The 23,989-nt window shown below is 35.9% G+C and overlaps 1 protein-coding gene across 1 annotated transcript in view; it reads right to left on the reverse strand.

The window, feature by feature from the left end:
- The window catches only part of Neb (nebulin), a 196,281-nt gene that overhangs the window by 115,406 nt on the left and 56,886 nt on the right, over window positions 1–23,989 (reverse strand). The window contains exons 44-61 of the mRNA XM_078018472.1: window positions 23,507–23,614; window positions 21,978–22,289; window positions 21,645–21,851; window positions 20,826–20,930; window positions 19,659–19,766; window positions 16,698–17,009; window positions 16,297–16,500; window positions 12,698–12,802; window positions 11,472–11,579; window positions 10,807–11,118; window positions 9,998–10,201; window positions 9,638–9,742; window positions 9,444–9,551; window positions 7,828–8,139; window positions 7,329–7,532; window positions 6,763–6,867; window positions 3,835–3,942; window positions 1,532–1,843 (exon numbers count right to left, since the gene is read on the reverse strand). Of these exons, the coding sequence (XP_077874598.1) occupies window positions 1,532–1,843; window positions 3,835–3,942; window positions 6,763–6,867; window positions 7,329–7,532; window positions 7,828–8,139; window positions 9,444–9,551; window positions 9,638–9,742; window positions 9,998–10,201; window positions 10,807–11,118; window positions 11,472–11,579; window positions 12,698–12,802; window positions 16,297–16,500; window positions 16,698–17,009; window positions 19,659–19,766; window positions 20,826–20,930; window positions 21,645–21,851; window positions 21,978–22,289; window positions 23,507–23,614 (3,339 nt within the window). The remainder of the gene's footprint in view (window positions 1–1,531; window positions 1,844–3,834; window positions 3,943–6,762; window positions 6,868–7,328; window positions 7,533–7,827; window positions 8,140–9,443; window positions 9,552–9,637; window positions 9,743–9,997; window positions 10,202–10,806; window positions 11,119–11,471; window positions 11,580–12,697; window positions 12,803–16,296; window positions 16,501–16,697; window positions 17,010–19,658; window positions 19,767–20,825; window positions 20,931–21,644; window positions 21,852–21,977; window positions 22,290–23,506; window positions 23,615–23,989) is intronic.

The raw sequence follows: 23,989 nt of genomic DNA on the forward strand, positions 1-23,989 counted from the left end.
CAGACCTTTGATGACTTCAATATTATCTGAGATTCAGGACAGTAAATGACCATATCATTGGCCCAGGGTTCCAGTTCCTGTCTCACCAATCTCTCAGGATAGGAATCACTGACTCTTATCCTGAGTTATCTTGCCATATCTTTCTCACTTCATTTTTAGTCTTTTTCTCTGCTAAAGACTTTTATGTACTCCGTAGGTATTCATAACTACTTTTCAACAATGGTATTGGACCTCTACTCAATTGATTGGAAAGAGTTCACCTATAATAGCTAAGTAGAAAATACAAACTGGTATTCTGCAGACAAAAAGCCTATTGGAATTGTTCTGTGCTGACTAGTTGTCCCCCACCTGCAATAATAACAGCAAGAATGAAAACAATAACGTTTTATACCTTTAGAGTGCCTTTTAACTTTCAAATGCCTCCCACATTATTAAAACCAATCACAATGGAAGGAAGCCAATCCAAAAAGGTGCCTGACAAACAGACAAATGGCAAGCCATATGTCAACACTGTCATTCTATGGGTGACAACAACCCTTATTAACTACCTTTTATGTGCAAGCAAATCCTTTCTTCTGGAGGTACAGGCCTATGTCTGTTGAAAGCTACTTAAGAGTGTAGAAGTTTTTCAGATGGGCTGGAAAACCAATTAATGTATGATTACTATGAATTTGTCCTAATTCTCCAAAGCTTCCCAAATACTTAAAAATTCCTTTAAATGTTTATAAAATTATGCAGGCAATGTGCTTCTCACACCCTGATTTGAGATTGTGCATCTACTTCTAATAGGTACTGAGTTCTGTCATTATTGAGTGGCTCCTCCATACAAAGAGCTTCACTGAAGGATCAGGAGTCAGTGGAACCATCCAATAGCTTACACACGCAGCTTCCTTCATTGGCTAAGAATGACGTGTAGCATTAAATCGTAGATGGCATTAGCATTCCAAAAATTACACTCTCATTCATTTGGCAAGAAAGTCAACAACAAATTCCAGAGTAATTTTTCCTTTTAATAAAGATGTGTTCCTTTATTCCCCATTAAGAGAATAAAAGAAAATGTCTCCCTCTGGTGGACCCTGAATTCTAGCATTGCTTAATTCCATCTTTTCCCTCCTTTATTACTAGGGATTGAACCCAGGGGCACTTTACCAATGAGTCATATCCTGTCTTCTCTTTTATATTTTATTTTGAGACACAGTTTCACTAAATTGCCCATGCTTGATCTTGAAATCCTGATTTAGCCTCCCAAATAGCTAGTCTTATGGGTATGAACCAACATGCCTGGCTCCAGTTTTGTTTTTTATGAGATCAATTCCACTTGCAAACTTCATTTCCTTATAAGGACTACTAATGTATTCATGATAAGCAATAAAACTATTTAAAATTCGGATTCAAATCTCATTTACTGAACATTAAATCCTAGCTTAAATAGGCCAATGGATTATATAATATAAAGGTATATAAATAATAGGCCTATTTTTATTGCATAAAGTATTCCTACACACAGATCTATGATGGATATTGCACTTACATCGCTCTGGAGGTCATAGGCCTGTCGAGCGTGGATGACATCATTCTGGTCAGGCAGGCACGTCCACTGGTGCAGGTAGTTCTTGTAGTCCACATCACTCACTAAGGTCTGGCACTTCTTGGCCAGCACCACCCCCAGCATGTCCACTGGGCTGCTGAACTTGGTCTTCCACTTCTCAAAGTCCTTCTTGTACTCCCTGTCACTCTGGATTTTGGCCACGTGCATGGACCACATCATCTTGGGGTCATCTTTAATATTCCGGGCTCCAATGTGGTGGCCCAGCTGTTTGCGGTAACCATCTTTGTATTTGTACTGAAATGAAAATGCACAAATCAGTCTTTATTGTAAACCATTAGAAGCCACACATCTGTACAAAATCATCTTACTTTCATTGCAGTTTTGCAGATAAGCATTAACTGCAGCCAGCAATCCTGGCTTTTGTCCTGGAAGCATAGAGATGCGGTAAAATAGATGGAATTTATTAATTGTAGAGTCTACTCAAAAACATCTATGGAATGGGACTAAGGAATAGTTCTGGAGGCAGAAGGCACACACCGTGGTGAGGTGTCACTTGCAGAAGTCAAGGAGAGAGCATTTGGACTAGGTGACCTGGAGAATTGGATCTTATACACTAAAAGCATGTCAGAAAAAGCATGCTTGGCGGCATGGTGTGTTTAATAAGTTCTAAAATGAGTGGATGGTTCCTGTAAGCACCAGGAACCAGTTACTCCAGGTCAAGTACTGCCTAGAGTGGCAACAGAGAATTTACTATTTATATTGAATTCATGCATTCAGTGACAGTGGCCAATTTTTGGCATCATTTGGAAAACTGATTAGTAAAACTGACATAGCAAATCAAATGGTCAGAACATGCTCCTCATAAGGTCATGGGTTTTAGTCTCACATGGGCCAACAATGTTTTTATTATTCCATGTCCAATGATTTCACCCTGGAACTTAAGCCAATTATCCCAAATATGTGCTTCTGATTTCAAGGACAACTGAGTTAGAAAGTAGGGACCAATTGGTAGGGGTAGTAGGAACTCAGCTTAGTAGGAAGGAATGAGGTTGTCTAGAGTCTCAACTTTGCTCCCCACTGAGACTTTGATTTGGGACAAGTTGTTTAAACACTAATTAGGGGCAATTGTGAAGTCTAGGGTAATTATGAAGTGAGATAATACACATAAAGTTCTAAGCACAGTTGAGCACACTTCTTAGCTCTAATACTCATATTATTATTATTATTATTTAAATTTTTTTTAGTTGCAGTTGAACACATACCTTTATTTTATTTATTTATTTTTATGTGGTGCTGAGGATCGAACCCAGCACCTCGCACGTGCTAGGCAAGCCATCTACCGCTGAGCTACAGCCCTAGCCATTATTATTATTATTATTATTGGCATAATCCATTTGTTGGGGATTTAACATGCACAAATGAATCAATTATACCATATTCTAATATAAAGAAAGGACATTCTTGAAGAGTGGTCCTTGATATTTGGAGCAGTGGTCTGTTCCTGAGGCACCAAGAAAAGATGATGGCTTTACTTGGAAGGTTACCCTACACAATCAGGCTCCTGCTACTGTAAAGGCTACCTGCATGGGTCAGAATCCTCCTTCTGGTCCTGATCAATTGCCTTCTTTTTATAATCTTACAAGGGAAAATTGTAATAGCAAATGTTATATGAATTTTTGTTTTTGGTACCAGGAATTAAACTCAAGCCACATCCCCAGCCCTATTTTGTATTTTATTTAGAGACAGTGTCTCACTAAGTTGCTTAGTGTCTTGCTTTTGCTGAGGCTGGCTTTGAATTTACGATCCTCCTGTCTCAGCCTCCTGAGCTGCTAGGATTACAGGCATGTGCCACCTCGCCCAGCTGTGAATATCATATGCATTTTAAAACACTGAATATTAAACTGTTACATAAAGCCAGATATGATTCTCAGTGAGTGAGCTTAAGTTTATGAGTTATACTTTCTATAAGCACAGTGATAATTTTTGTGTAAATGTCTCCAAGCCTACTGCTGCATTCTGGCAGTTTACACATGCATGGATCTTTCTCGTCTTTGGTGGGCTGAAGACACCATGTCCTACATGACCTACCTACAAGGTCTTGTTTACAAATACCAAATTTTCCATTTCCCTCAAAAGTAGGTTTCAGAAAAACCCCACACAAATATATCAGGATACACTTTCAAAAGTTTAGCAAAGTTGTTGTTTTGTTTTGTTTTTAAAGATTTAGATCAGTGAAAATGCCACATCAGATTGATCACACACTGGGAATGGAATTGTCAACTCACATCACTGATGATATCTCTGGAGGCCTTGGCTGCCACAATGGGGATGGCGTCACTTCGTAAGTCGTAGCCTTTCTTCTTTGCTTCCTCGTTGGCGAGTTTATACAGACTCTGAAATTGGGGGGAAAAACCAGATGTTGATACTCATATCCAAAAGCTGATATAGAACTTAGATAATTCACAAAATTCTGCACAGATAGTGTCTATGACAGTGTTGTTTTTGAGAATACCGAATCTTCTAAATTTCTTTTACTAGATTAAGACTGAAGAATGGTACCTCTGATGATCACTGCATCTTTATTTTAAAATATTTTGAATACATATATATGTGTATGTATATGCTTATACACACATATATATATATATACTTGTAAGTGTATATATATATAATATTGTTTTGAAAATCTTAGTTTAAGCAGTGAATCGAGCTTGAAAATACTGGAAAAAATAAGCTTTAACTCAGGCAAACAGTAACAAAATGTGGATAACTATTGTTCATGGCAATTAATCCAATTTGCATCTATTCTATACTGACTCTGTGTCTGTGACTGAGCTGGGTACTTGGAAATCAAAGATGAAGAAGAGATCGCTCTCAACTTTAAAGCTTTCGGGACAAGTGATAAAAGACAGAATAACCTACAGAACCAATTGCTGAGAAGTCAGACCACAACAGGTGATTTAATGACATTATTAGCAAAGACCTCCAGAAAGGAGTCATTGACTCTGGACTAAGCATCAGGGAAGTTCCTGCAGCAGGGTGATCTTTGAGTTGCACCTTGAATCATGGGCTGGTTTCCACAGACTAAGATGGAGCCAAGGGAAGAGAGAATGGCATGAATCAATGCACAGTGGACTAAGGCACCGGGTGGTGAAAGAAGTGGGAGAGGCCCCAGAGAGGAGGTGGCAGGAGAGGAATCCAAAGTTGGACTGTGAACACCTGAAGCTAAGAATCTGGTGCTCAATTCTACAGAAAATAGGAAACCAAGAAAAATCTTCCAGAAAAAGAGTGAAAAACTAAATTTGCATTATAACTTCCTGCCCAAAATGAAATAGAAACACAAAAGAATTGAAATAAGCTGACAGAGAAAAGACAGAGAAAGGAAACCAGGCAGGCTAAGCACCCCATGGAGGATGTTCTCCCTTGGCCTTTTTGAACTATCACTCATCCTACATTTTTTCTAAGCTTTTTTAAGCAGAGTTGAAAATTTCAGAAATGCTAAATGGAGAGTTACAAAGCTCTTTCTCCTGAAATTTCTGCACATGCATTGAATCTTTTCCTATACCAATTAAGGACCTCCACTATAAGTTTGGCTAAAAATTCACTCCTTTCTGAGAGTAGGATTTGATGTTTTTATTTTTTTAGTGAACAGCTACTTACACAAGCACTAAAAGTGCAGTCTGCATCCCTAAAGCCACTTAAGATGGAGGGTATTCTATCTAAATTCTCTAAATTATATCCTGAAGAAGAGTAAAATTCTATTGATCTGGGCTGTCAAAAAAATAATACTTTACTTGCTGTTGGCTCCAAGCTGGGATTAAAAAAAAAAATACAATCGATCAGCTTACATAGTCACAGAGTCACAAAAATCTCCACAGGCTTAAACCCATAGCCTCAGTCTAAGAAATGACACAGAGATAAATAGCAATCTCTGAACCGAGATTTAAACTTCCAAATGCATAAATTCTGGGTAGAGAAAATTTAGCTTCAGACCATGTAAATGCCTTGGAGTTGATCCCAAGTTCATGTGCACCAGCAATGATGGAGCAGCCAGTGTGCCCCTGGGGAGCTCGGGGTGCAGAAATGAAGGTCAAATGTCCAGAAGAGGAAATGTTATAGCTAACCATATTCTACTTTAGTTATTCCGACTTCACAGTATTTTGTTCAAGTCTCATTTTGCCAGGGATTTCATGTAAGGAATGCCCAGGAACTTGGGATGTTTAGATTACAAAGAGAACCTGGGGTGTGACTGGTGGGGGAGGACCCCTGTGGCTATCACTACCTATGGAGGTAGGCACAGATTAGTTCTGCTAACTTCAGAGCACTGCGTGGATTTGAGAAATGTTGTGACTCAATATATCAGAAGCACTTTTTAAAAATCATGTATCGGAAGCACTTTCTAATGGAATTTTCCAGAACAGATGGATGTATGAGATAAGCTCCCTGTCCCTGGGAACCCTTGAGCAAAGGCGGGTCAATGACTTGTGGAGTGGGAATTCCTTTATCAGAAGAGATGCTGACTCTCTGTCTTTAGCATAAAGGATTCTAAAATGGGGGCATGTGGCCTTATGCTGTCTAGAAGTGAAAAGGAAATGGCTTGTTAACACACACACTGACAGATTCTCTTTCATAGTCTCTCTGTCTCTGTTCCCAACTCTCTACAAGTGTATGTTACTTGGTGGAACTGTAATTTTAGTCCTTGACTTTAATTTTACACATTAAAAAGCTTAAATATATTTACAAAAGCTTTGCTTTACTGTCGAGAAGAGACACATTTGGCCTATTGCTTTTTCTTCACTTCAAAATAATAAAACAAGGAGCTGGGCTATAGCTCAGTATTACAGTGTTTGCCTAGCATGTGTGAGGTACTGCGTTCAGTCCTCCATACTACATTCAATAAATAAATAAATAATTAAATAAAGGTATTGTATCCATTTACAATTTAAAAAATTTAAATAATAAAACAAAATAGACTACTTAATCTTATGGATACTACTTAAATCATTAATTGCTATCATTCGTTCTCCTTAAATGACAATTCTTACTACTTAAAGATTGACATCTGTGAGGGTGATTGAGAAATCTAAGATTTGTTTTTTTGCACGAAGAAAGATTCTTGATAAATTTGCCATGCAGCATTACATCATCTTGGAATAAACTGATTGAAGTAAGAAATAGGGTGCAAAGATCAAAGAACTAGCATCTGCTCTCACCTCACTATAGTTGATTTTGTTCATTCTTGCCAACATGATTTCTGGCGTGTCTGGCATTATGTGGATCTGGGTCTTGTCTTTGTCCCAGGCTTCTGTGTATAAACGCTATTAAAGAAAATATATTAATCCATCAGAAAAAGAATTTAGTGTACGATCAATAGGAATTTTATTGTATATAAACAATGACAAAAAAGAGACAAGGTCATGGCATTTTATATTCAATATGTATTTTTTAAATATCTTCAAGTAATCAGTTCGCAGCAGAATAGATATTTATAAATACCTTCTGAGAACCTGAAACATGTATGTTAATAATTAAAAGGAATGTAAGAATAAACATCTTTTATACAAAGATTATTTTCTATAAATTTATGCCATTTTATCAAAACTACGAAATAACTGAAATATTAAAGTATAAATAACATCAGTTTTATGATAGATTAGATGGAGAAATAATGAAGGATGATGGGTGTCTCTTTTTGCTCAATATTCCATGTCTTATCTCAATTATGCTACTTTTTCTTCCATTCAGCCCCACCTTGGATCTCAAAATTCTGAAACCTCACCTTGTTCATGGTGATGGCATTATTCTTCGCCAATACTTGTTCCAGAGAATCAGTCACACTGGTAAATTTGAATTTGTCTGGAGGCTGACGATAGATTTTGTCACTCAAAATTTCAGTTGCCCTTTTGCATTTTTCCACATCCAAAGAGCCAATGGGCACCCAGCCGATGCCTTTCATCCACTGGAGATCTGACTTATACAAATTCTGTTGACACAAATAGTGAATCAGTATTTTTCCCTTCATTGGAAATGCATTTTTATCTATAAAACATAAAATCAAGTAAGAGTACACTTGAAAATAGTTTTGTAGGCATGTAGTGTTCAGACTGCAGGACATTTTGTCTGCAGGGTTAAGGGATTAACAACATTCCTAAGAAGAAAGGCAAGTATTCTTTGTTGACTAGGATTGGTGAGCTTGGTGCCACCCATTGCTACCTTCTCCAAGGGGAATTAATTCACCAACTTCCCACCTTTGCATGTCCAAGATCCTCAGTACTCACATCGCTCTGGAGGTCATAGGCCTGCCGAGCATGGATGACATCATTCTGGTCAGGCAGGCATGTCCACTGGTGCAGGTAGTTTCTGTAGTCCACGTCACTCACTAAGGTCTGGCACTTCTTGGCCAGCACCACCCCCAGCATGTCCACTGGGCTGCTGAACTTGGTCTTCCACTTCTCAAAGTCTTTCTTGTACTCCCTGTCACTCTGGATTTTGGCCACGTGCATGGACCACATCATCTTGGGGTCATCATGTATAGCTCGGGCACCAATATGGTGACCCAGCTGCTTACGATAGCCTTCTTTGTACTTGAACTAGAAGAAGAAAAAGATTGTTTGTTATTTATTTTGACTTTAAGAAACATTACTAGGCTTAAATTATCATATTAATTAAAAATAATGGTTTTCTTTGAATATATAAGTATACAACATATGCATCTTAAAAACCATTTAGAAAACAAATGAAATATATATACAAAAAGAAATTAAAACATGACTCTATTACTCAGAGAAATTTTTGTGGTGCATGTGTATAAAACAGAATAAAATTAGAGCATGAGTCAAACATTATATGGGTTGTTGCCTGCTCTTTTCAGTTATTATATAAGAATTTTCCTATGTCACTAAGTAGTCTTTATAAATTTGATTTTTAAACTTGATTTTCTTTATGTGGGTTATATTACTATGCTTCATCCTTTGATTGTTGATCATTCTTTTTTTAAATTTAGATGTGCATGAGAGTAGAGTGTATTTTGACATATACATACATGGAGTGCAACCTATACATACATGGAGTGCAACCCATTACATTTAGGTTCCCATTCTTGTGGTTGTACATGATGTAGAGTTACACTGGTTGTGTATTCATATATGAGCATAAGAAAGTTATGTCCAATTCATTCTACCGTCTTTCCTATTCCCAAATGACTATTCATTTTTAAATTATGATCATTACTTCCCACATTTTGGAAATAAAAGAAAAATATATTTTTCTACCTGATGGACAAAAGAAATGAAAGGATAAAAGTTTTAGAAATGTGAGAAAATCCACATTTTACTCCATATATGTATAATATGTCAAAATACCCTCTACTATCATGTATATCTAAAAAGAACAAATTTTAAAAAAAAGAAAGCAAATATCTGCAGCCCATCACTGGGTACAGGGACAAACATGGTCCGCATGGATGGTTGGACTTTGAGTAATGTATCCTATTTACTCAGTCTCTGCAGGGCCTAGGTTTGGTTTTAAAGGAACCCTACAATAAATTTGATTGTATATATACAATATATATATATATATTTATTATATATATAAAGATCATATGGAAAAACCAAAAAGATATCTAAATTACAGTCAATTACCCAATGCTTTTGTTCAGCAGGAAATGGACATGTTTTGAAATGCATGTTGCTATGGACTCAGCCATAGGTAGAATAGGTAGAATTTAACCTGGGTGCTAAGAATTTGATTACCATTATTTTAAACTATCTGCTGAAAAACCAAACCATTAGCAACAGTTTTAGCCTCATAGCTTATTTGCTCTACTATGCATCTAGGCTAGAGAAAGTGATCTTGGATCCAAAGCTAAGATGAGGAATTTCTCAGGTGTACTTACATCACTGGCAATGTCTCTGGAGGCCTTGGCTGCCTTAATAGGAATGGCATCAAGCCGCATATCATAGCCTTTCTTCTTGGCTTCTTCTAGGCCAAGTTTATATAATTTCTGAAATAGACATAAATAATCATAAGTTTTATTTATAAAGTGCATTGTAAGGAAAACATATCATTTACCACTAATATACTGCTTACCTCACTGTAATTTACTTTGTTTTGTTTAGCTAGTAAAACTTCAGGGGTATCTGGCATAATGTGGACAGTAGTTTTATCTTTATTCCAAGCTTCTGTATAGAGGTGCTAAAACAAACAAAATACAGGTTAGTAATGAATAGTCTGATTCCTAATGAGACTAAAGAGATTCTGATCTGTGACCTGGTTGTGACACTTACAGGTTGAGACATTTCCTGTCAGTAAGAAGCACACTTACTTAAAAACTACTTTGATATCAAGTAAAAGAATTGAACATGAATTTTCTTTTATATTAAAAAATTTCAGTGTTTCCACCAATTTTTTTTTAAATCAGTACTTCATTCATGCAAAGAAAGGACTTACATGGTTCATGGTAATAGCATTATTTTTTGCCAAAACCATTGGTATGGAGTCCATAAGGCTGGAAAACTTGAATTTATCTGGGTGCTGACGGTAAACATGGTCACTCAAAATTTGAGTAGCTCTTTTGTTCTTCTCATCCTCTAGAGAACCAGAAGGTATCCAGCCAATGCCTTTTAGCCACTGAAGATCAGCCTTGTACAAATTCTGAAATTACAAGTGTCAAATCACTAAACAAAAGCACATGTCCCTAAAGAGTTTATAGTATGTAACATTACATATGACTATATATGATACATGTATGATATTTTAATGAATTCTTACAAAATTTCAAAATTTTGGAATGAATTTTCAATCATCAAAGTGCTCAGATCAGAAGCATATTTTGGAAAACACTTAACAGAAGCATGCAAAGGACAACTTAATTCTTTAATTGCCTAGATTAGCAATCTAGAGGTTTCCATCAAAGCAATGACTCTGCTGATCTTTCTTTGTGGAATAATGATGCCTCCAGATGTTGGTGAGTGGATAAAACTGGGCATTAGTCCAGGGATGTAGAACTCATTGTGAAACCTCCACTCCCATTATATTAGGTGAATTTGTGTGTATGTGTGTGTGTGTGTGTGTGTGTGTGTGTGTGTATGTGTGTGTGTGTTGCTAGGGATTGAACCTAGGGCCTAGCACATGCAAGGTAAGTACTCTATCAACTGAGCTATTTCCTCAGCCCTCAACTCCAATCACTTTAGGGGAATTTTGACACTAAGGAAAACATAAACAATATTTAACTGATCAAAGAGAAACCTTAGACTCACATCGCTCTGGAGGTCATAGGCCTGCCGAGCATGGATGACATCATTCTGGTCAGGCAGGCACGTCCACTGGTGCAGGTAGTTCTTGTAGTCCACATCACTCACTAAGGTCTGGCACTTCTTGGCCAGCACCACCCCCAGCATGTCCACTGGGCTGCTGAACTTGGTCTTCCACTTCTCAAAGTCCTTCTTGTACTCCCTGTCACTCTGGATTTTGGCCACGTGCATGGACCACATCATCTTGGGGTCATCTTTAATATTCCGGGCTCCAATGTGGTGGCCCAGCTGTTTGCGGTACCCATCTTTGTATTTGTACTGAGGGGAAAAAAGAATGTATCTCATTTCTTTCAAAATTAACTTATGTTGCCATTTTTTTTGTGTGTGGGGGAAATCACAAATAACTTTAATTCTAAATATTGTACTAATCCTGGAAAGCCACAGATTTTGTTTTTTGATAGGAAAGATTAAAGGCTAAATTCAGTTACAGTTTCATACATAATAAATGCATCCTTGATCTTATTCCTCATCTCACACTGCATGTCTGGGACTATTTCACTGTTTTAATTTGTTATCCCATAGAAGATTTTGTTCTATTTAAAATTACACTGAGACTGCTTTGAAGGGATTAATTGTAATTCAATCAATATCAACAGGGGATGAGGTCTTACTTCACTGGCAATTTCCCGGGATGCTTTGGCTGCTTTGATTGGTATGGCATCAACAGGAAGATCGTAGCCTTTTTTCTTCAGCTCCTCATAACCCATTCGGTAGATTTTCTGTTGAGAGAAGGTCACTTGGCAAACTGTTCTCTATAAACAACTGCATATGCAGCATAATGAATCCAATGTGCTGAATACTTTAAGAGTCCATGGAATAGTATCTATGCTCTAGACTACTCAAATATAATTGGAAATTATGGTCGGGGATTGCTAATGATCTTATTTTAAACTTTAAAGCTTTTTAATTGCCTAGATGAACAAAATTAAATGTCAGCTCTTCCCAAATTCTTATGAGACTGCAGAAGCAAATTGATAGAAAAATGGAATGAAAGATACTTAGATCCTGTTTTCCAATTAATGTGGAGTATTTTACTAGGAGCTATTTTTAGAAAAGAGTAACACCTGTCCATGTTTCTCCTCTAGGGGGAAAATTATGTGTAAGTGGCTTCTGCTTCTGCTTTCATGTGGCTGATGCATTGTGAATGATTGTTTATAATATAGGGCCACCTAAAGAAGGATCAACATCTGTAGGTAATATACAGAATCCTTCAAAATTTTTTAAAGCTAAAAATTTTAAAGAGCTTAACCATTAAATTTTTATAATTTACGTATAATCATTTGTTTCTTCATATTTGTGACATAATTAAGAACTATACTAATCCTTATGGTATTATTATTCTAACATATTTAATGTTGAAGTCACTCTTCTGGAGCTTAAAATAGGTTCTTAAAATAGTTCATTTTTTGCATCTATAAATTTCAGGAGATTATGTTGACAATAAAAATGAAATTATCCCGCATGAATTTTATATGCTCACTCACTCAAACTTTCATTGAACATCTACTATGTGTTGGGCACCATGCTAGGTGAGCACTCAAGACCCAGTAGGAATTGCCTATAAGAAACACATGCCCCATATAGGGACATTACATTACTTTGAGATGTGTAATAGTGGAACGCAAGGCACAGAGAGAGCAGCTTCCCAACTCTGCCTGTGACAGGAGTACCAAAATCTTGAGCTTCAATCTGAAAGTTTTATATAAGGGATCTGAATCACATGTAGTTTGTTAATTTAAATGGTTCAGGGATTCAAAAAGACTTCCAAACAACTTCAATGACACAGAAGCAATTAAAATGAGCTTTCTGAAAATACATGCTGAATTTGGAAACTTACATCACTTGTATTGATTAAGTTTGCCTTTGCCAGAATAATGTCAGGTGTATCAGGCATGATGTGAATTTGAGTCTTGTCCTTGTCCCAAGCTTCTCTATAAAGTCTCTAAAATGAGAAATAAGAATTTTTCAATGGTTGTATTAGATCAGCACATGATATAGGTGGCTTCTACATTAAGCATCATTAAATATTACATTTACATTAAACATTATTACTAATGAAATAGTAGACAATATAAACATCTGGAACACGATTGTCTTCCAAAATGTATATTAAGGACCACACTTTCAAAGTTACAGATAATTCTGCCCTTAAGAAATCAGTCCAAGTAATTAGAACTTTTTCCAATGTTATCGAAAGGAACAAATTTTTCCATTTTGGGGGTTGTAAAGTTTCCCTTAGTGTTTAATTGCAAGAGCCTTCTCAAAAAATAACTTATTCAAAGTTTGCCTAGAAATTAGGGAGTTTCATTTTTTATGTGGCTGGGAGAAATAGAAAGTCTGCTAGTCCATTTTCAGCCTTTATTGGATCCAATATTAGCCATTTTAACCATAGCCTTTCCCTTTTACCCACCCTAATTTTAGAATTAGCCAATTGTATAAATTGTATCCGAGTCCTCCAAATAGGGTGAAAGGCAGGATTATGTTAGTGGACTACTTGCCCAGGTGCACTTACTAGCCAAGTTCTGTAGCTTGCCCTTCTGACAGAATTAAATGCCTTGCCTACCTACTTTTGAATGTGTTTGATTTCTTGCAGCACCTCAGTATTTCTAACAGGCTTACTATTTATGTTAATATTATTTTTGAGGATTCAGATTCCCAAAAGGATTACATTTGGGAATTTATTAAAATCTATTTGATGTTCAAAAGCTATCCTTAAGTTTGTCCTCAATAGAAAACAAAAAGACCCAGACAAAAAACTCAGTTATCTCTCTTATCTAAACCAGGTTATTTATATAATATTAGAAAATATCTCCACAAGATACTTATCAATTACAAAGGGTAAAATGGTAACTTGAGAGTGATCAGTTTAAATTATCAGTAATGGAACAAATTGATATAATGTGCCTCCAAATATGATATACTCAGGACACAATGTGAGATAGCCTGAAAAGAGAATCTGAATCTAATCATGAGGACACCAGGAAACACAACTCCAGCAGACCCTAAAAAATAAGTGGCCTGTAGTTTTTACAAATGTCAAGGACTTGGAAGATGTAGAAATAGTGAGAAAATAGTCCAGAATAATGGAAACTAAAGATATGGCAAGAAAACGTAGCACATGATCTTGGATTGGATCCTGGACCAGGAAAAAAAATTTTTTTCTTTTGCTATAAATGACATTAGTGACAAAATTGAACAAATCCTGCAAACTGATAATTATCAACATTAATTTCATAATTTTGATCATTCTAATGAAAGTTATATAAGATGTCCTTATTTTCAGCAGATACACACTGAAGTATTTCAGGGTGATGAGGCATCATAAAGTAATTTACTTTGTCATATAGATACATTCAGGAGACAGGGAAAATGAGGGAGGGAAGAAGAGAGGGAAAGAGAATACAAATGTGTTAAAACATTAACGTTTGTGAAATGTGAGTGGAAAAAATACATAATTTATACTGGGTTTAAACTTTTATGTATGCCTAAGTTTATTCCAATATAATATTCTTCAAAATTTCATGGATTCCTTGGATTTGTCAATTTCCCTTTGAGATATTTTGTGTGAGATGAGTAGGTTGGCACTTTTCTTTTTGAATATATATACTACAGCTCATATAACCTAAAGAAGCTGATTAAGATCTTCAGGGCCCAGACAAATCAAAGCTCATCATTTTTCATTATTTTTTCTAGCTCTGCACCAACCTTTCTGATCAAGAACACCAATTTCTCAACCTTATTACTACTGGTTTCATTTGCTGGACAATTCTTGGTTGTAGAGGGCTCTCTTATGCACTGTGGTATTTTTAGCAGCATACCTAGTTTCTATCCACTAGAGGACAGCAGCATGCCACCCCCAAGTTGTGACAAAAGTATTTGTAGATGTCAAATGTCTCCTGTGGGACAAAACTGTCTCTGGTTAATAATCACTAAATGAGATCATTGCTTCAATGGCATGTGCCACTTTCATTCCATGGAACCCAGGAAAAAAATGCTAATATTGAATATGCTGGCAGATTTATCAGCCTACATAAAAGAAGAGGCAGCAGGTGCAAGGAGTCTAACTAGTCTGGGTTCTATTCCAGAGGCCTTAGCAGGTCAGTATTTCTGCATCCCTGTACCTAGGGCTCATGGCTGGGGATGTGTCCATTAACTTTATGATTCAGGTTTTTCTCTTGCTTATCTTATTAGTCAGAGCTCTCTCCCAAGAAACTAGGATTCAAAGAGAAGGAAAATACTCTTGCCATCATAAAAAAAAAAAGAAGAAGAAGAAATGAATACTTAGACATTCATAATGAAGTTGACAAGTCAGAATTTACTTTAAATTTTGGAAACAAAATTGCAAAAAATCTGATGGGTTGCTTATGAAGAGAGGAGCTAAAACTTACTGATGCTTACTATAAGCTGATTATGGGTTTACATGTTACATAAAACTCATAATGCATATGATAAACATAAAATATATAGATATTAAATATAGTATATGTATTTAGACCATTTCAGGTGTCTAATTATATATCTATTTAAGCTTTCTTTTTTTTAACCACACTCAGAATTGAACCCAGTGGCAATCTACCACTGAGCTACACCTTTCAGTCCTTTCTATTTTTATTTATTTATTTTTTACCAGTTCCAGAATCTCAGTACACATAATTCAATCTACTGAAATGTTCAGGATTAGGCTTTTAGTTGAGTACTGATTAATCTTTCCTTTCTGTGCATAAAATTATTCTAAACTGCTTTTATTTATTTTATTCAATAAATACTTCCTGAGCACCTATTATTTACCAGGCAATGGTGTCAGTACTAGAAAAGAAAATAAGTTGGAGATGAAATACACAATTATATACTCTGCAATAGTATTATTGATTTATCTTGATTTAGTAGAACTAACTTTATCAATCATTTTGCAGAAAAATAACAATCTTTATAATACTTTCACTGTGCCTTTGTAAGGTATTCAGAACCTCTTGCCTTATTATTATTCTTTATCCCAACAACAACAAAATCCTAGGTTTTTAATGCACTCAAGTTTCAAAGAAAAAAATATAATCAATAATTTCTCAATACATCTAGCTAAATAAGGAAGGTTTAGGTGACTAAAATTGACACTAGACTTTTTTACCTTATTCAGTGTAAGGTAGTTGATAATTCAAAGCAAACCAATGTAAAACGTTTTTTGCTATGTTATATGATGCAATTCTCTCCTAATCTATTCACTTATTTATTTTAGTTTTGCTTGTTTGTTTTTGAGACAGGGTCCTTTTAAGTTGCCCAGGCTGATCTCCCAACTCAGCCTTCCCAGTGAGTCACTAGGATTACAGGTGCACAACATCACGCTCAGATTTCTACTCATTTATTAAGGGAAAGTTACTAAGCAACTGCCAAATGGCAGCCAGTATAATCTATTTAATAAATTTCTAAAGAATTACTCACATCACTCCTATTTTTGGCATTTGTTTTTGCCAGAACTATGTCCATGGCATCAGGAATGCTGGTAAACTTGTTTTTGTCTGGAGGCTGGCGATATTTCTTCTCACTGATGATTTCTGAAGCCCGCTTATTCTTTTCTGCTTCCAAAGAACCAAGGGGACTCCATCCTATGCCTCTCAGCCACTCAAGGTCAGACTTATATACATTCTGCCAAAGGACAAAGCAAGCCATCAAAACCCCATCCTCTCCTGTATCTATGCCTTAAGTGATTCTATGCTCTACATATAGATGCACTTTAGATTTTCAATGACAATCCTCTTTCTAGTTTCTTTTTTTATGACTAAGTGGCTACTAATATGAAATATGAAGTAATACACAAACTATTAAATTTAATAGACACTGACCTCACTTTGTAGTTCATATACTTTTTTAGCTTGGATGACGTCATTCTGATCAGGTAGGCATGTCCACTGATGTAAGTAGTTCTTGTAGTCTACATCACTAACCAAGGCCTGACATTTCTTGGCTAGCACCACTCCCAGCATGTCCACTGGGCTGGTGTACCTGGTTTTCCACTTTTCAAAATCTTTCTTATATTCTCGTTCACTCTGCATTTTGGCTACATTCATTGATAACACAAGCTTTGGGTCATCTTGCAAACTCCGGAATCCAATATGGTGTCCAAGTTGTTTCCGGTAGCCTTGTTTATATTTAAACTAAAATCAGAGGAAACAGTCCTTTTATTAACACAAAAACCAAATTACATTAAAATTTCTTTGTTTTTATGTTTGATTTTAAAAACTGAAATGAAAAAAGAGATGACCATGCTAACTTAGTAAGAAATGTTTTCTCACTTAGGTAAATTTTATTTAAGTGGAGGCTATCAAAGAAACCGAATGTAGTTGAGTATCAAGTAAGTTTACCTTGAGAAATTAATTCCAACCAGAAGTAGAAATATAGCCTTGGATATGCTAGTCATGGCATATGCTGACTTTCCAGATTACATTTTATCAAGCCCTTGTTTGATTATTAGGGGAATGATGATCTCATGAGAAAAAAATATAAGCTGAATGGCAAATATTCTTACTAATCTGAATAACCACAATACTCAGTTTCATGGTTATGCATATTAGTAAGATAAATGACTTGGTCACCAGGCTTAAAAGTAGCAGGATTTATTCAGTAGCAGGATTTTTAGATATTTATCATATCACTATGTCATACACCTTGTCCTATTTGGGAATCTACATCTTGCATGCATGGGTGGCCAAATGGGTAAAAATGAATTATATAAATTAAAGAGAGTAAAATTAAAATCCAGCATTTAGATTCTTTGGGAAAAATGACATTAGCAATGGATGACAATAACAACAATGTCAATAAGTATAATAACATCTACTGGATGTTAGGTGCTAAACATATATTAGTACTCAGATAAGTAGGTTCTGCTTTCTCACGATACTCAGTTTCATGGTTATGCATAGTAAAACTACTCAGGACTTTAAATTGACTGCAGCTTCATACAGACAATCTGACAAAGTTGCTTATAAAAACTAGGGCCATAAAGTCTGTATGGGCACAGATAAATGCATATCAGAATCTCATTTAATCTGGCCTGACCTCTTGTAGCAATAGAACACCACTAAATTTTGAGACACTCTATTTTAAGAGAATTAAAAAAAAAACACAGGATAAACCACTAATAGGATGATCAGAAAATTGAAGAACTTATTAAACTAAAGCCAAAGGAGAGCAAATAAGAAATTGAAATGTTTGAGGTGATATCAAAGAGAAGGGAAAATAAGCTACTTTGTGATGTTCTAGAACAGAGACTGATTGGTAAAATATTTAAGATTGAAAATAAGAAAGTGTATAATGACAAATGGAGATGATCCAATAAGGAAATGACCTGCTTTGAAGGATTCCAAAAGTTTATAATTGTAAATATCCACAGACTATTAGACCTGGAGAAAAGATCTGATGCTGAGTGGGGAGATGGGATTAAATAACCTTTATGTATTTTCTAACTCTAAATTCTGTTATTTAATGTATTAAATTATATATTTAAAATAGCACTTATTTTCTGAAATTTTATAGATATAACAATCACTTGAAACTGAAAGGAAATACAATATCTACAATGGTGGGAAAGTTCACTTTAGCTGATTTTAAAGGAAGATTTAAAAAGGTTCTATCTAATTAATGGGTTCAAAAGAAAAGAAATTAGGTACTATCAAATGTTGGGTTGTTCAGAAATTATTGATGCTATTTCTTCAATTCCTAAACTATTTTTAGCATATAATATTAAATAAAACTGAATTTACTTTCTGGGGAATATTCAAGCATTATTATCGCTTTAGGTTCATCATTACATCTATTCTAATGAGGTATTGACAGATAAGCTAGAGAGTGTGGATAATATATTATCAGATTAATTATCTAGCATTTCTGGAGTGCCACAATTTGATTAGGCAGAATTTCCTCTTAAATTCTTAGAATTTGTCAGATTCTGTCTTTAAGCACTGTCTTTCCCTTCTGTACTTCAACCTGTATAGTGAACCAGATCATTCTTTTGTTTTTGAGATTTTCATTAAGAGGTCATATTTTTCTATGAAATTTTAGTAATTTATTCTCTATCACCAATATCCTATGAATTTTTTCCCATTAATTTTTGGGATTAGCAAAATTAAATGGTTATAGGTAGATTATCTAAGTGTAACATACAAAAATTTAACCATGTTTAGTTTATTTGTCAGATATATTATCCTTTCTAGTAATTAGAAGCTATTTTTTGGAACACAAAGATCCTTGTTCCCTGAACTTTGAACCAGATATCCAGTAGAAAGTAGAGTTAAACTCTCTGATCCTTATGCCTAAATTTCTGAGCCTTTCTGGATTTTTGTATGCCCCAAGCTAATTAATTGTAATGATGTAAGTAAAAGGATGGGCTAAATAAAAATAATTGACAGCTAATTTTACACTATCTGCATGTAATATCTATCAACATTGTGTTGTTGAGGCTGATTTATATCTAGCAATTTGCCTTTGTCCAAAATATATAAGCAGAAAACAGGAAAATTAATTTGAGGCCACAGTAGAAAAACTAAAATATCTAGTTCTTTGGTGTATCTCGAGACACAACATGTTAAAGCAATGATCTGACAGGTGTTCTGGCTGACTGCAAAGAAGCCCCTGTTCCTATTTGAATAGTGAAAGATAAAGTGCAGTCTGTTTAACCAAAGAGGGAGGAGAAGATGAAGGGAACAACATTACATTTTTAAAAGTAAAGTCTATCTACAAAAATAGTTGCCAACATTATGTCATTCTGATAAAAATATCCTCAAACAAATCAAAATAGAACTTACATCACTAGCAATGTCCCTTGAAGCTTTGGCCAGCTGTACTGAAATCGCATCTACTGGAAGATCATAGCCTTTCTTCAAAGCTTCTTCCCATCCAAGCTTATACAGTTTCTGAAAATTAAAGAAATTCATTAGCATTATTTCTTCTTTATTAAAAATCTCAATAGATTATCAAGCAGAAGTTTACTTCAGAGAATAGTTATCAGACTCTAATATCATCTACTCGATCTCTATAAAGATATTGATAAAACCCCGATAGGTTTTATAATAGAAAAAGTACTGAGGCTGTATCATGTGACCTGGCTTGATTTTCATTTTGGCTCTGAGAATCCTTAGTGGTATATTTGAACAACAATATGGTCACATGGGGTATATAAGGGACCTTTCCTCCTGCTGTTAACTACAGTCTGGTTCACTGTTCTAAAGATCAATATTGAGAAAACTAAAAGAAAATGAGATGACAAAATTTTAATTACTTAAGTGATAAAAGTAATAGATGAAATATCTTTTAAAAGTTGCAATAAATGAATTAACCTATGTAAGTGTTAAAACTGGATAGTAACAAAAATAACAGTTATCCAGTACTTTCTATTGACAGCTAATTTTACACTATCTACATGTAAAATAGTACCAGGTACTAGGCTGAGAGCTTTCTATAGAATTTCTCATTTGGTCCTCAAAGAAATCTAATGTCATAGGCACTTTTATGATTTTATTCCTAATTTTAGGAATAAGAAAACTGAGGTTTATAGAGGTAGGTAATTTGCTCAATATCAAGTAACTCATAAATGCCAAAGCCAAAACACTCACCAGGTCTTTTCTTTGCGTGGTGCCGGGGATTGAACCCAGGGCTTTGTGCATGTGGGACAAGCACTCTACCAACTGACCTATACCCCCAGCCCACACCAGGTCTTTTTGATGCAATTTTGTTTTGTTTCAACATTTCCTTATAAACAAAATAGATACAGTATCTGCCTCCATATAGCATATGGCTGTAGCTGAAGGTATATTCTGCAACTTAATACATTCTGCAACTTCCCTAAGCCAAACAGCTTGAGAGTCACTCACTTCCATGGCTTAGCATTTACATCAGTTATTTACTGGTACATCATTTACAGGTTTAATAAGTCTTAAGGTTAAAACATAATAGTAATATTTATGTACTTTTACCTGACTAAATAGTGTTTGATTCTGCTTGGCTTGTAAAATATCTGGTGTGTCAGGCATCACATGGATCTTGGTCTTATCTTTATTCCAATCAATTGTGTACAAATGCTGGGAAGAGAGGAAAAAGATACATGAAATCTGAATAAACTAGGACAAACAGCAAAGAAAATAAATATACAGGTGATTTGAACATGCTTACTTAGAACAAGTAAATAATAACTAAAGTAAGATATGATTCAGAAAAGATATTAAAAACTCAGATTTTACTTTTTGAGGGGATATTAGGGATTGAAACCAAGGGTGCTTTATTACTGAGCCACGTTCCCCAGCCCTTTTTATTTTTTATTTTGAGACAGGGTCTTGCTAAGTTGCTTAAAGCCTCACTAAGTTGCTGAGGCTGGCCTCCAACCTGTAATCCTCCTGCCCCAGTCTCCCTAATCACTGGTATTACAGGGATGCACCACTGCACCTGGCTTTTACAAACTTTGATCTTTAAAAAAATAGTGTTTTAGTTAATTTACATCATCTAGAATGGATTGAAAGTACTTCAAGATAATCATTTTAAAATATAAGTGATTTTCCCAACTATGTATAACTCGAATGCTCTAATAAAAATATAAGTAATTTCTAATCTTACTAGAAGGGCAAGGGAAAGAGATGTGAGATGAGTATCAGAAAATGGCATTGGAAATGCTCCAGAACTATTTGCCACTTCCTGGAAATGGTAGACCCGAGTTAAATTTCTCTAACAGAAACCAAAGCTGGTTAACCTTTCCCTTTCCTCACTTGGGAGTTATGCGTCAGGACAACTTTTCTCGCTACCTTGTTCATGGTGTGTGCATTCTGCTTGGCAAGCACCATGTCCATGGAGTCAGTCAGCTTCTTAAACTGGAAGTTGCTAGGGTGCTGGCGGTATTTCTGGTCGCTGGCGTATTCAGTGGCTTTCTTGGCCTTCTCCACTTCGAGGGAACCGGCTGGACTCCAGCCAAGCCCTTTGTACCATTCATTGTAGTCCTGCTTATATTCATTCTATAAAGAGAAGAGGCAAATTCTGCTTTACCTAAATGACTTAGACACCAAAGTGTGGCATTGAAGACTGTACTCTTCCTGCCCATCTAGGAATCCAACCATGGCCCAGGTAGAAGGGAACCTTACATCACTCTGGATATGATTCATGTTCCTGGTCAGCTCAATGTTCATGGCATCGGGAAGGAGGATGTACTTGTGGATCAGATGCTTGTAGTTAGTGTTGGTGATGTTGGCTTGGGCATCCTTGGCAGCTGTGACACTGAGCATGTCGGCAGGGGTGTGGTAGCTGGTCTTTGTCTTCTCATAGTTTTTCTTGTACTCTCGATCAGATTGCATCTTCGCTACTTGCATGGAGTGGACTAATTTGGGATCATCTTCAAGACTGCGGAAACCAACCATTTTTCCCTTCTCCTTTTCATAATTGTACTTGTATTTATACTGTGAAGAAAATATAAATGTGCATAAAGAGCAATTCCGTGGACTAGAAATCATTCCAATATCAATGTTTTGTATTTCATTAAAAATGATACTTGTAGAGAACCCTATAGTTCATAAAACACATTCTTGACATTCTCTGTGTATTCACAAAACACATTCTATGACATTTCTCAAAACTACACCTGATAAGGTAGATAGCAAAGTTCTTATTATTGCCCCTATTTATTTCATAGTTGATTATGAGCTGAAACCAGAGAGATGAATGAACTTGTTGAGGTAGCTAAGGATTGGAGCCTAGGTTTTGCGATGCTGTATCACACTGACTTATACACACTGTTATTATAAGAATAAGAAAGAATTCAGCAAATAAGAGAAAACACAATGGTCTAAGCAGTTTAATACTGCCCTGGGGAACAGTCATTTGCTGATGAGAATAGATTCAATTATGAATTACACAGCATAATTTTAGAGTGACTTTATATTTGTAGAGTTCCACTTCTTTTAAGGCTCTCTAGATTCGCCTAACTGGGAAGAAATTTTACAATCACCCTAGCTTCTAGAGAGGGGAGATAGTAATTCACAGAAAGAACTGTTTCACGTAGGAGATGTATTGACAGTGCTTGCTGGTACACCAGCTTTCTGGGGGTGAGGGGAGCCTTAATTCACAGAGTTCACCATTTCTGGGATATAAATATTCCCAAGACAACTGATGTCAAGCTGCCAATGGTTTTAGCAACTGCTTTGCAAAATTTCTGATTAGTTGAAAAAACAGGCTGTCATTGAGCCCAAATCATGATCACTTGTCATGAACTCAAATGATGAGCTTCCCTGCATGACACCACGGGAGACAACCTGTCAGGAAGTCATTTCTAAGAGGCAGAAGGCGAGAACAACACAAGCCTTTACCAAGAACACTTGGTGAAGGGCTTTGGTTTCTACATGTTATCGCCTTTCTAAAGAATTCAAAGTTCACCTAGATCTCCTGAGGCAGGGAGCCAAGATCTATGAGCATCATGACAGGGTTAGCAGTCTGTCTTTCAGAAAGCCCAGAGACAACACAGGAACGAGGCTAAGAGGCACACATGGAACATAGTGAGGCCACTGTTGGCAGGCACGCCATTGTTTCTCATTTTACCCATCGGTGTTTCCAGAATGCAGCCCTTATATTTTGATTTCCTGGAAGCCCCAACATGACCACCGCCTTCCTACACACTTACATCACTTGCAATATCTCGAGAAGCCTTTGCAGCTTTGATAGGAATCGCATCTGTTCGGAGATCATAGCCTTTCTTTTTAGACTCTTCCAAGGAAAGTTTGTAGAGTTTCTGTAATAGGCAGAGACAATAGTTTTTTTTTTTTTTTTTCTAAATGGGAAAGCCTGGATTTATTCTAGAAGATTGAACTAGCTCTGTGGCAGTCTTTAAATCTGGGGCAAAAGGCTTTGTTGGTGGCTTAATGGTTGAATATCCTCATGAATAACACAAGTGTGTTTGGAAAAAAGGAATTACAAACTCAAATATATTTTCAAGAAACCACCAGAAAAAGGTAAAAGGCCCTGGTCTCTGACAGGTTGCAAATATACATGAAATATATAAAATCTATTAGGTTCTTATTGGTGTATTTTATCTGACAAGGGTTAAAAGGAAGACTACGAAACATCAAAAGAAATGTGCATCTTCATACATCAAAAGAAAACTTCA

This window comes from Ictidomys tridecemlineatus, chromosome 7 (assembly GCF_052094955.1).
Source record: "Ictidomys tridecemlineatus isolate mIctTri1 chromosome 7, mIctTri1.hap1, whole genome shotgun sequence".
In the NCBI taxonomy this organism is placed as follows: Eukaryota; Metazoa; Chordata; class Mammalia; order Rodentia; family Sciuridae; genus Ictidomys; species Ictidomys tridecemlineatus.